The sequence below is a fragment of the Neodiprion lecontei genome, chromosome 2 (assembly GCF_021901455.1).
Source record: "Neodiprion lecontei isolate iyNeoLeco1 chromosome 2, iyNeoLeco1.1, whole genome shotgun sequence".
Classification (NCBI taxonomy): domain Eukaryota; kingdom Metazoa; phylum Arthropoda; class Insecta; order Hymenoptera; family Diprionidae; genus Neodiprion; species Neodiprion lecontei.
This window is the reverse complement of record NC_060261.1, coordinates 32,174,440-32,188,565: the sequence shown is the minus strand read 5'-3', so window position 1 is coordinate 32,188,565 and position 14,126 is coordinate 32,174,440. Positions and strand designations below refer to the sequence as shown.

General features: G+C 46.0%; 1 protein-coding gene across 2 annotated transcripts; it reads left to right on the top strand.

Annotated features, from left to right (window-relative positions):
• The first annotated feature begins 734 nt into the window (after positions 1–734).
• On the top strand, positions 735–13,582 carry LOC107217011 (protein Wnt-1). 2 transcript variants are annotated; one of them, XM_015654359.2, is made up of 4 exons: positions 735–1,782; positions 4,149–4,411; positions 11,788–12,062; positions 12,230–13,582. In XM_015654359.2, the coding sequence occupies exons 1-4, from the start codon at positions 1,682–1,684 to the stop codon at positions 12,785–12,787; spliced, it is 1,197 nt and encodes a 398-aa protein (XP_015509845.2). In that variant the 5' UTR covers positions 735–1,681; the 3' UTR covers positions 12,788–13,582. The 2 variants fall into 2 exon arrangements, with proteins under 2 accessions (XP_015509845.2, XP_046587053.1); XM_046731097.1 differs by lacking the exon at positions 735–1,782 and adding an exon at positions 3,059–3,102.
• Positions 13,583–14,126: the final 544 nt, after the last annotated feature.

Genomic DNA, 14,126 nt, shown 5'->3' with positions numbered 1-14,126 from the left:
CACGAAAGGCGGAGGAGAGCCGAGCCGGAGGTGGAGTTAGCCGAGGCGACGCCCTCAGCGTCCCTCTGAGGACCACGTGCTCGAAACGTCAGCTCGGTAAAGTGAGGCGCAGAGAAGCTACGAGGTCTGGTGAACGTGCAGCTGCCGGTCCGCGAGAAAGAGGAGCCGAGAGTCTCGTACATACCTAGGTTACACATCCCGTCCCGTGCTTCGACCAACACCCCCAGAATCCGAGGGCGAGGGACGAATCGGGAGCGATTAAACTCCTCGATGCATTTTCCAAGAAAAAACCTTACGACGTGTCTCGAAGCTTACATCTTTTTCTGCAACACTCACCATAGGCGGCAGACAGGTGGACTTACGCAAAAGTCAAGAGCACCAAGAGCGTGAGGTCTGAGATCTTTTGTTGAACTAAAGATACTCGGTGTGCGCGCGCAAGTTATCACCGTTCTCTCTCTCTTTCTCTCTGTCTATCTTGGTTCGTCTCTGTTTCTCCACGGCTCTCTCACCTGCCGCGGCAACGAAAGCTCTCCTCCCGGTGCGGAGGATAGCGAAAGAGAGCGCCAGGAGAGCGCGGCCCAGGAGGAGTACGGGAGGGCTGGACCAGAGGCGGGGCGAGATTTAATCGGTCTTGGGGGGGTCCTGCCGGGAAGCTCGCCGACCAGATCTACTCTTGGTTTCACAGACGACCGCGTGCAGTTGCAGCCAGAGTCCTATACTCGATCGCTTGGCCGAGGTTGTTTCGTCGAGTACCGTTCAACCGAGCACACAAGACACGCACACGCACACGCGAACGTGCACGCACGCAACATATAGCCGCAGCCTCCATTTTCGCGGTCCAACCGGCGTCGGAGCTGGTCGAAAAAAGGAGCAACTGGTATACAGGGAGCCGCGGGAGCGGAAAGACGCGAAACCAAGGAAACTGGTTCATTCATCCCTCGAGGAGCCGGAGGAACCCAACGGTTTACCTGGACATCGGGTGACCAGGAGCGAACCGGAAGGGGGGTCGCCCTCCCTTCTCTCCCACTATTACACAGGGCGGGTGAGCTGCATCACCCCTTATGCTTCGGTAGGGGCGCGTTTCACTGCCAAAGCCAAACCCGTCACAGTCAAACTACAACCGCTGACACCGAGAGTTGGGCTCGTGCCGATTGAACGCCGTATGCAGCCTGGCAGTCGAGTCTTCGCCGATCGTTTTCACCCGACAACCTCGGAGGGCTGTTGCCAAATACGTAATACATTCTCCACACCTGCGCACCCCCACCAGACTCTCGCCCTGACTCGTTGCGAAGATACCGCCTTCGAATCATTCGACACACCTCTGAGAGGACCTTCGATTTTATCGATAAGATAGAGACGACGTCGAGTTTCAAACGTGCCCTTGTTTCATTCTGTTTTTCTACAATTTTTTTATACATTACGATAACATCTGCGTTAAACCGATACTAGTACGACGACGTCGAGGAATAGAAAGCGGTCAACGTGCCGGAAGAATTACTCGCGCTATTCCACCTTCGGTGGAGAGTGGATAGTCGTCGATTGAGTGCGCGATAATATAAATACACGACTCTGATGGCCCAGTGATGTTCGTTTAATATTGAGTTGGGTTGCCAGGCTGGTGCGAAAGTGAGTCAGTGACATTGTGCTACACGACGAGACTGCGACACAACCCTCAGGAAAGATGAAACTTTGGATGTTGATCGGAGCCTTGGCAGTAGCTCTTCCAGTCCTACCCGCGGATATCAGCAGAAATAAAAACAGAGGACGCGGGTCGATGTGGTGGTAAGTTTGTCAAACCAGTTGTTTCGAAGTGTTCAAAATAATTATGACAAATAATGGTTATTGAAAATCGAATTCAAATGCACGTTGAGAAACGAAAACAAGAACCGTGTGCAACGACCTGGTAGAAGCAACAAGTTACTTCTAGAGCGCAACCGTAGTTCATTCGCGAAAGCCGGTTCAAGGAACATCGTGTAACATTCAAGACATACTACACGTACGATTTCACGTGACGGAATGCAGAATATTGAAATCGGTTGAAACACGAATAATTCGTACAAACTTTATCGGATTTGACAAAATTTTCTTTCACAAAATAAACCAAATATGATATAAATTCGATTTTGGTAAAGCTTTGCATCCGTTTTACGAATACCATCGTTGCGTAAGACAGCATCCCCCGAGCTTTCAGCGCTTGCTCGATACAGATCTAAAGTACGATTCTGAATATCGCCGCACCGACAGTCCCACGAAGTTATACAAGCCGATGTTAAAAGGTATAACAGCAAAAGGAGGGCTGTGGCTTTGCCACCCCGCGTGCATTCAATAAGTGATGTCGATAAATACGTGTGCCCGAGACCGGTACTATACGATATTGCTTGTAATTTACGTCGAAGGAACGGCAATCCGAAGACGCCAGGGACGCTCAACTCCGCTTCGGTGATCTTGAACCGTGGGACTTGATCTTAACATCCCGAGAGAATCTAACACATGTATATTATATTTATCCGTATAATACACGAGCATAATATACAATCCAAGCGGGATCCTTCGCCGGGAAAGGGGCAGGGGGGGGGGGGGGGCGGCGGAGGAGGGCAAAAACTCGAAGTACCCATGCAGCCTCATCCCAACTCGACGATCATGCATATCCGTGTCTAGCTCTGCGAAGGTGACGATGGTCGCGTGTGCGCGGTAATGTAACGACGGAGAGCCGCGGAGTTTATCGCGGTTACTAATAGATCAGTCTAAGCCCGTATTAGGGACCTTCAGGTATTTCCATACCGAGTTCTCCATAGCCTGTTGTTGAATAATTCAACGATCGATGGCAAATTTGTGTCATCGGGACGCGGAGATACCTATAAATCTTAGTTAAATTATTTAAACTATCGGCGTACGCGCGTTTATACGTGTATATGGATACACCTGTACATCTATCGTACGCACGTAGCCAACAGCGTGATATGTGTTCGGCGAATGCAGCGTGTGCCGTAATGTGCACGTACGTAATGTATGTGAGGACTCGTCTCTTACGAGAGGCTGATTTATGCCCGCAGTGTTACAATATCGCTGCATCGAGGAGGATTGAAAATCTTACAAACAACGGTGAGAGAACTGCACCGTCTTGCTAGGAAAAACACCCGCGATATTATACAATTTTACCCGCGGATGAACCGACCGTGACATATCGTCGAGATCATTAATCAAAATCAATCCGCTCCTCTCTGACGCAGCGACGCTCGGGTAACAGACATAACTCTAAACTTTAAACTGCGCGTCTAACCGCTGACGGAGTGACGCTGATGTAATTGTGTGTTTATTAGTGTGTCAAGCCTGTCTCTTGGCGCACCGTCGTCCAACCATCCTGACGCAGGACTATACGAGACACTTTTATTCGTTTATAAAACAACCGAGTTATTTTTGAATCCTCTCGACCGATGAGAGAGCCAGAGATTACGAGAACTCCCCCCACCCCCAGATCGTGACGACATTGCACGACCCATCTTCGTGCAGGCGAGAGACTTTCGTAACTGACCATGCGCAATATCTGAATCAAAGCTCGACACGACCTCTCAAGCCAACATTTGTCTTTAATTTGAATTTAAGATTACTTGTTTTATCGAATAAATGTCCGAAACTTTATGCGAGATTCAACGTGAAATTCCTTTAATTAAACTGTGTATAAACTGCACTGCGTATAGGATCGAAATATTACAAATTATAAAATTTTTACGCGATTATAATTACTTGAAAATCAAACGCAGAATATCTTTTCCCAATTTTTCATTGACAGGTAATATTCACCGATACAGGCGTCAGCTTATTCCATCTATCAAGTTCAACTCCTGTTACCCATTAGGAAATATAGAAATACAAACGCCGAAAAGTGCCACAGCTTCAAGAGGGTTAAAGAAAAACAGTATCCGCTCGTACTTTATAGCCACTTGATCCTACTGCACCTTAGCGTCCTTTAATCTTCGAGCCTTCAGAGCTGTAGGCTGCGATGTATCCGAATAGTAATTAGTAGCGATATTAGAAGAGCGCGGGTGGTAATTATGATTATCGAGAAAGCAGGGTAAAAATGAAAAAAAAAAATAGAGTGCCTCCATCCACGAGTCTCAATGAAATAAATAACCATTGCCACTTCACAGGGGTATCGCGAAGGCTGGAGAACCGAATAACTTTCCACCAGTATCACCCGCAGTCACACATATGGATCCAGCGATCCATGCGACTCTCAGACGAAAGCAGAGAAGATTGGCACGAGAAAATCCTGGAGTGTTAATGGCCGTAGCAAGAGGAGCTAATCAAGCGATAGTCGAGTGTCAGCATCAGTTTAGAAATCGACGATGGAATTGTTCGACGAAAAATTTCCTACGTGGAAAAAATCTCTTTGGAAAAATCGTTGACAAGGGTGAGTTTATTTTTTTGTATTTTTTCATCTTAGCAGATCATGAAAATTATGTCTTCCTCTCAAAAACTACTTGCAACATTTTACAAAATTTCATTTTTAATATTAGAAAAGATGATTTCCAAAGACGTTGAATACTGTGCGAATTCATTTTCTCTAAACGCATCACTTTTAGTGAAATTAAAGATAAATTTCTCAATACTTATGAGAGTATTACAAACGTTGACAAATTATTAATTGGTAATAGGCCGACAGAATACGATTTTGTCTACAAGCTTTGTTTTTGTGAAAGTTTTTTTTTCAACGCTAACAATAAGAATATGAACCAATTTTTCACTGACATTGAGAATAGAATGAAAGAAATTTTTTCTCATCTCTTATTGGCCCGACCATTAATGCCGGCACGAGATGCAAAGGTTTGAAATTTTTTACGAATGTATTTTTCCCCGTTCCTCCAGCTCGGTTTAATTTCGATTCAGCGCACTTTAGAAGCACTGTGACTGAAATGAAAGACAGTGAAGAAGAACACCAGCTCGCAAAAAAAGCCTGAAACGAGTGAATAAATCACAGTTTATACATTTGGCCAAGCTCAACGTATATAACCCGTGTAGGTACGCTCTCCTCCTCTTTTTCTCTTTGCATTTTTATGACAGCCTCGCGATTATATTTACGACCTTTTAATATCCAAGGAAGATACCGAGCCGTGCCGTTCCCGAGGGAGATCGAGCGAGGGAGAGAGAGGAGAGAGGGGCGTGGGAGGGGCTGGGAAGGGGAAGGGGGAGGGGGAGGGGAAAGAGGAGATGGGAGTAAAAAAGAGAGAAAGCTTGCGAAAGTTTGGACATCGTTGGACAAAGGCGCAGGGGTAGAGATATGCGATGGAATTCCCCCGGTTTTATCCTCTCCTCTCCTCTCCTCGTTCCTCTCGGAAGCGTTTCAATCGACAATTTGTCGAGAGCGATTCTCGCCGGTGGTTGTTTTATTATACGTATTCGGAGCCCCGATGCCTCGGAGAGGAGAGACTCCTCTTTTAAAGGGAACCCGGTCGTAAGAAGCGTGGAAGCGGTTTTAAATCGCGTCAACGTGCCCTGGGAATGGATCGTGATGCGGTACTCCGCAGCGTCTTCGTTGGTACCTCGGCAAGTTTCGTTCGTTCTCTGGGTCGGGTCACGACTCTTGTTATAACATTGTATAAACAGAGAGCTGCAGCTGGGTGAAGGATTATTTTACGGTACCGGAATACCGATGCGTATAAGCATTTTTCGATCAACGGAGTTGAGCAATTTTTTTATTACCATTTTTTCTTCTCTTTTCTTGGTAAACTAATTTGACGAAACGTCGAGAACCGCTATACCTTACCCATTGCACTATCGTGCACGAGCTTTCGAATCCTAAAAACGCTCGCAAACATTCAAAATTAATGCCTACCTATGCGACCGTCAGTTACCCACGACTTTTTATACTTCCATGCGAACCAAGTCCGGTCTCGGTTTTTGTATCCACCTTTTACCTGTATAACCGTGCACGCATGTGTGTCTCTACACAATAAACACCACTCCGTGTGTGGACGGATGGAAAGCCGTACGTTGGGAAAAGATGAGAAGGAAAAAAAAAGAGTGAGGGGGAGGAAAAGAGAAGGAGAATATGACAAATCGATATAGCCAGAGAAATTATTAATGGAGCAGTGAACCGCTAATTGCCTGCGCAACTGACAAAACAGCGAAATCCTATTTTGTTAATGACACTTGTCATCAACGGGCGCGCGTCTGACCGATTTGTCAAGTTGTCAACAGCCCGAGGATCACGTGACAGGGGTTGGCAGGATACACAATGTCGTTCAGGGTTTCGGTATCTGGGGTCCGAGAAAGCAGGACGCCCATTGTGCAGAGCGGTACAAGTATGCCCTTACACATGCTATACGCCGAGTCTATGCCCGTTGAGCATGTAAAATAACATGTAGCCTCTTTTTTTTCAATTCACTAAATGGCCATATGGGGTACGAGTACCTGAGAGGAGGAGCGTCTTTTTTCTCTCTTTTCTATTTCCGAAGGGGGTTCGTTTATAATGGAGCTCACGGCTCGTAATACGCGAGATGATCTAGAGCAAATTGAAATAAAAAAATTAAACCTCGGCTTACCCGCTACCGCCAAGTCGAACAATCGATATTTTACTAGATGTAACAATAAAACTCCACATCTGGTTTCCCCGACCATGAGCATCTCATTTTTCACCTCCCCTGCATTCGTTCGTAACAGTTCTACCGCAACGTTGAGCTTCGATTCGAAACAATCTCTTTCAAAAAATCAATAAGCCAATACAAGTGTTTTTCTCACTATTATTTTTCTGCTTTCTATTCCTACGTCAACCTTTGCAACTATGAATTGCTGCGCGTAACAGCCCTGCTTCGGTTACCACCTGAGTCGAGTGCCGAGGGTGCGATAGAGAGAATGCAGAAATGAAGACACGCTCGGACAAACCCTCTTTAATCCTCATCTCAATGATAATAGTTTGTACAAACAGACAATGAAGGTGAAGGACAAATCCCTGCAACGGATTGGCGGTCCTGTAACAGCGTGTACATTAGGTTGGGGTTGTCATTCATTCTTTGAAAGTCTATTGCCCTGCTCTGAACTCTTCACCCTCCGTTCACGTAGTCGTGGTGGGCTCTTCCAATGGTCCCGAAAAGCCATCGAGTATTAATCAGAAGAATCGATTTCAAGAAAGATGCACGAATGGATTTCACCCTAAGCAAGAAATCGTATAATATATTTAATGCCGCTCTTCAATCGTCGAGGGTGAGGTTGAAAATGATTGGAACACAACTTTGTTCATCGGTTATTAACGGCACGGAGTTTAGTAACGATGATTGAAACTTTTTTCTGGTATTGTACGCGCACACGAATATGGCGTATTATATGTAATATACATATGTATACATATGTACGTATTTGTCGAGTAAGAGCGAGAGGCTGAGAGAGCTCGAGGGACAGGGAGCAGCGTTGATAAAATCTCCATGACGTGGACAAAGATCATTATCTCGGATTTGTAGTAGTTTTTATTCCGATTTCGATCACGATGATGAGATATACACACCGTAGTCCCGAACAACAGTTCATTGGCATTGTAACGAAATTCTAACGGCCTAATAACAGTCTTTGGGAGGTACACGAGGCTGTCGGTCTTCACCCATACAATTATCACACACGTGTGTTCGCGCAGCTTTCGCCACGGTTTTCTTCTAACGACCTGGCGAATAAATATTTTTCCAAGGCGCAGATACGATTCGCTAATCGTCGGAGTTCCGAATGATGCGAACAGCTTCGCAGGTCTCGAGAGAGAAACGCGGTCGCACCTTCCGCAAAATAAGAGATAAAAAATAAAAGGCAGGGAGAAAAAACGACCAAGATACTCGCCTCACCCCGCAGCGCCCAGCTCGCGATATAATTAGGCAAAACTAAAAACGATGCTGCGGCGCGAATGCCGAAAACCGAAATCCGGAATAGTCTGCGGTCAGACTCGACGCTGCGGAACCCAGGATCTCCGGATCCCTGCAGGATCTCGAGCAATGTGTGTGGTAGCGGGGACGGTCGGCAGCGGTTGGCGGCAAAATGATTATAGACTACGGAGGCGCTCGGTATACCAGCTATAACATTCAGTACAGTCGGGACAAAAATCGGCAAGATTTCACAAATTTATCACCGTATATCGCGATACCTCACCTTGGCATATCAACTTTGTACGAAAAAAGGATACCTAGCAACGATCGGTGATTTCACCACGAAGTACAGAAATCCAAAGGAACAGATTAGGCAAAGTGTATTTTGAATCTTGCGTGCAAAAGAATAATACAAAGAAAGATATTCCTTCAACTTCAACTGTAGGTTGTGTTAGAAGAGACACAATAATTTATACAGTAAAATAAATCCTTTTCCGAAAAATCGGATACGACGTTAACTCACGACAGTACAAAAAATTCATTCTTCAATTTAGTTATCTAATACGATCTCCTGTGGGGGTTCGATAGCAAATTATGGAGAATTGAGAAATCGTCGAATTTCATCATCGTATTTTTTACCATATCCACGTACCTCCGGAGCTAAGAATTGAATATAAAATTGAGAATATATATGTTTGTTCGTAAATTTGTGAGAGAAGAGCGCGCTAATAGGAAAAGGCGCGTGTGTAAATGAAGCGAATGACGAGTAGCTGCCTATCCCTGATCTCGGGTATAGTCGGAAACCAAATAAGATGTAAAAATGAAGTAAATACGAGTTGGAGTGCGGCGCACGTTTTGCAAGAAATCGTGGCGTGCAGTCGACACATGTAGCCCATCATAGGCCGGGATTTATCGCGGCGCAACGCCATGGCAAAAACAGGAAGCCCCCTTATAGGGCCCACGGTATACGAGGCTCGTCAGGCCCTGATGGGGTCCGAGCAGCAAGACCAGTATTGATTCAATTTATCCTATAAACGGCTGATTATGTCTGGAACGCGGAGCCCCGAGACGCTCGAAAATATCCGGAGTGCCAGGTCGTAAGCTTTTAATGAAGACGTGATTAGAAGTGGGAACGAGATCGTTAAGACCGTTACAAGAATCTCGCAAGGAGCATTTCAAGAATCTGTAGCTCAGAATCATAGCCAAGCAATCGGTACAGTGGCATTTTTTGTCACTTCTACGGTGCCCCCCCCCCCCCCCCCCCCCCTCTGATATTAATATCGCCACCGCCATCCTCCCCCTCTTTTCAAACACTAACCTCTCCTCTCATCCCCGAGGCTTCCGAGACCGCGAGGACAGTTTCAATTTACCGCCACGAGTCCTGCGAAGGTACAAAGAGACGTCCGCCAGCATTGGTAGCAATAATTTCCCGTGATTTTATCTTTCCGGAATTTCAGCCTGACGTAAATGCGCCTCGTAAAGTCGACCGTTCTGTCGCTCAAAGCGATCTTCGAGTTGCACGTCGCGTAACTTGCCCTCGGGTGAAATCGGTCAAGACAGCTCTCATGCTTCCGGATCCCACAAAATACGGTGCTTTTTTCGAACATTTTCGAATTCGTCAAGTCGGATATGTGATTATTTTAAACCGACCGGGTTGACGTTCGAAAAAATAACGGAGGTAGGCTGCTGTTAATTGCGTCCGCCGTGATATAGGATGAAAATTCACGTCAGTATTGGAAGGTAACAAAAAACGAGAAAACCCTATTTGGTCATCCACACCACCGCGGCTCTAAAAGTCGTTCGAATATTTAAACATCGATAAGACAAGTTATTTATTGTCCCGAGAACAAGACGAAAGAATTCCAAGTGCAAACACACCGGTGCGTTGTTCACATTATGCTCATACGTGTGTGTGTGTGTGTGTATGGGGGGAAGGGGGGGGGGGGTAATGGTGGGATGTGTGTAAACCATACAGCGATCGACTCGCCCAGGAAGAACGATTGCGTAGGTACATATTGTATACCTTTTCTGTATTTTGAGTCACATTATTTTACTTGAAAATTATGGCTTCGCGTTTTTCCCCAACGATGTATACGAGATCCCGGTTCCATTCCCACGGGGAAATTCTGCGTCATCGTCGATACAGCGGTTTACCGACCGGTTATCTTTTGTTTGAAAGTCATAAAACGGTTCCAGTTAACGCAGGTTAATACTGCAGGCCGCGCCTTATCGATGTGATAATATTTGCCGCCCGATCGACGGGTCACCTGCTGCAACGCACCGTAAAGACTTTGGCGCAGTTTTAATGTTTCCATCGTAAAACTTAAATCGGTATACGAGCAATCCACTTCCACAACGCAACCCAAATGTGATAAAAAATCAACGCAACCGGGCACCTCGTAGATTCTAGCGCAGCGTAAGTTTTTTACCGCGAGATCCCGATTCGTCACGAAGCTTCCAGAAGCTCGAGCTCGGGACTCGAGAGGGATACGTCCTTTGGATTTCCTTAATCCTGGGACCGGGACAAGCGTTTAAGCCAACAGAAGCGCTGGGCGATGACTACCGCGTCAAGGGTGCCTCGGCTCACGCCGAGTGCCGAAATCCCTTCGGGCGTTCAATAATGGCTACCAAGATTTATACCGTTCCAGTCTGTTATGAGCGGAGACACCGGGGGACTTTGGTAAGTCTCACGGGGGGCCCGACGCTCTGGCTGTGCAGGGGCCCGGGCCCCGCTGCTCACCGTCATCCTGGCTCCTAAATTCCATTTGTTCCAGATATTATTTGACATCATTCCGCTCGGCTAACTCTCTGCCTTACACGTCCGTCTCTGGCTCCGTCCTCGGTTTCCCCATCTCGCTGTACAATCTCGGACACATTCATATTTGTTACCCATTTTACACCATCGGTGGACAAAGAACAAGCGGTGAAAATTTTCGTGAAAATCTAGCAGCCCTGCATTTCTTGCAAATTTGGTTTGGCACCACTATCAGTGCTTTGACGATAAGAAATGGCGAACCGATGTTGGAAACGAGTCGGTTCAACTTCACGGAAGATAATACCGCCGCGCCGTTTCGCCGTGTTTTAAATTTCCCCACTTCCTGCATTCGTCCTCATTTCTCCCCGCCTGATTCATCCGGGTACGTGATATCTTCACTTCGAGAATACGGGGCTGCATCTTAGGGTCCGAAAAGGTGCGAGCCGTGGCACCTGCGTCGCATGCTGATAAGGTCGGTAGATCGTTGGAGGGGTGAAGTTTGTGCGCGGGAGGTCAAGAAGACGCACCTCGGGGTCATCTCGGCCGGTCCCTCCACCTGTGGGTCCTGCGGGTTCTCGCGCAGGTAGTCGGAGGGATTGAGACGTCGTGACGTCACCTCCCACGCGCCTCCGGCCCGACAAAGTTTTGTCACTGAGCTGCCGAGCCGTGGCGCGTTGCCGCGCAGATATTAGCCGGAGAAGAATCGGTGTAAAAAATGCGCAGTTGCAAATTTAGCCGAATCACAGACGGGCCGATTTCCGCAGCGGCGTGCCCACAGGGTTAACGCCCTCCTAAGGGTTCTCCATTCACCTCTTGAACGATATAGCGCGCGCGAAACGCACTCGTCAATAGCACCCAGGTCGGCGACACAAAGGACGGCGTAGCTCACCAGGGCCAGACCGTAAAGTATAATCTTGTGTAATTAACAGATTTTTAATAGTTTTACTCACAAAAAGTCGGCTCGGTTACCATTCGCCGTCTCTCTCTCACTTTCTCCATCCCCGAATCCCTCATTGTTTGTTTGGTTTTTTTTTTTTTCGACGAGTAGCGAACACGCTTTATCCATGATTTGGAAGAATTTTTTCCTCATCGAATCTTCACCCCGCACCCTTGCGAAACCGCATTCGACGAAAGCTAGACTCGGTCCGAAAACCCGTGGCTAAACAGTTTCCCCAATTTTTATCATTCCAGGGTGCAGGGAGACCGCTTTCATCTACGCGATAACCAGCGCGGCCGTGACTCACAGCATCGCGAGGGCCTGCAGCGAAGGCAGCATCCAGTCCTGCTCCTGCGACTACACGCATCAGTCGAGAGCCCCGTCGGACGTGCGGGACTGGGAATGGGGAGGATGCTCGGACAACATCGGTTACGGGTTTAAGTTCTCGAGGGAGTTCGTGGACACCGGTGAACGGGGACGAAACCTGCGGGAGAAGATGAATCTGCACAATAACGAGGCTGGACGAGCGGTAGGTTGACAATGTGGAACAAAATTGGCATCGATCAGACGGTGAAACGTGTTGTTCGAAACGGAATCGGAACGCTGATATAACGACGAGCAGAGCGAAGCGTTTACAAAGGCACACCGGGATTGCGGGGCTGACGAATGATCAATTTTTATCTCTTATAATTATAGCACGTCTCGTCGGAGATGCGAAAGGAGTGCAAGTGCCACGGTATGTCGGGTTCGTGTACCGTGAAGACGTGTTGGATGCGCTTACCGAACTTCAGACTCGTCGGTGACAATCTGAAGGATCGATTCGACGGCGCGTCCCGAGTGATGGTCAGCAACTCGGACAGGATTCGGGGTAACAGTAACATGATAACGAGCAACTCGGCGAGTAACTCGGTCCACGGACATCGAGAGGGTCTTGGTCGCAAGCACAGGTACAACTTTCAGCTTAAGCCTTACAATCCGGATCACAAATCGCCCGGCGTTAAGGATTTGGTATACCTCGAGCCGTCCCCGGCGTTTTGCGAAAAAAATCCAAAACTTGGAATACTCGGGACTCACGGCAGACAGTGCAACGAGACGAGCATCGGCGTCGACGGTTGCGATTTGATGTGCTGCGGAAGGGGTTACAAGACGCAGGAGGTCGTGGTCGTCGAGAGATGCGCCTGCACCTTTCACTGGTGCTGCAAGGTGAAATGCAAGCTCTGCAGAACTAAGAAGACTATACACACCTGCTTGTAAGGGTAGCGAGTGTGCGGGAGAATGAGGTGATAATTGATCGAGGCAAAAGAGAGGACGGAGGATAGACGGAAGCCGAGGAAATCCTTCCTGGCGAAGGATCGGCAGAATTTATTTTCTTATTTTTTCTTTTTTAACGATAAGAAAGCCACGCAAGAAGCTAGGTGCATAGGTACGATGTACGTATATTCTCGACAACCGATGTAGATTACCTCCGACCCATCCGACAATTATATAATTAACGTACGTTACGAATATCCGACCAAAACTACAAACATTCGAAATACCTATAATACGTCGATTAAGAATATCTCTTACTAATTTTCTTCTCGTTTATGTAAAGTTTCTCTACTTTTACTCACGGTTACTATCGATGGATAAAAACCTGACCACATAATTTCAATGCCCAGTATTACGCGACACGCATCATTATTTATCATATATAATATACATATATAATATTTAGACACGCATTTAAAGAAGACTGAACAGTGAAGTGTATTTAGTAGGTGCATTATACAGCGATTCGCAAATTATTTATATATCAAGTATAAATATATAATATATATATAGATATAGATACGGATATAGATATAAATATATATATTATATATGTACTACAATTATAGGCGCGAGAGAATTGTAAATAATTTTTACCCACGTATTTTGTTATTTACGAATCGATAATCCCTCCTAATGATTCACCTGTCTAAATCCATATCTGTATAATCTAGCGTAGGACGATTAAGGTAAATATCTTTGAATTTATTTATTGTCAAAGCAGGTGTTTAGTTTATAAATTTATACAGATATACATATATATATATATATATATGTATATATATACATACATACATATATATATACATATACATACGATTAGTAAAATAAGGTATAAGATTTTACGCTATATGGTAACTGTATATAAAATTAGTTAGCAACTATCTGCGATCAATGTAACGATATTATTCTCGAGTAATGTCAAATTATATATATTACGCGGTGCTCGACGGTGCAAGTAACCCTTACACGTAAACATGGAACTGTAAAGCGAGACTTATATACCAACAAATTTGTAAATAATTAGCGTTAAAATTCACAAGGTGGGCGATACTCGCGCGCAGACCGACACGTTGCAACGCACACGCACACGGCGGCCATCTTAGATAAGATTCTTACACTCCCAGTGTTCCGTACTTAACATTATTTTATACCTATTACTACTACTACTACTACTACTACTACTACTACTATTACAACCACTCCTCGACCACATATACAAATCCCCCAGCGTATTATTAAATTATTTTTCTACTCTTGTATACCGACGTTATAGTATAAC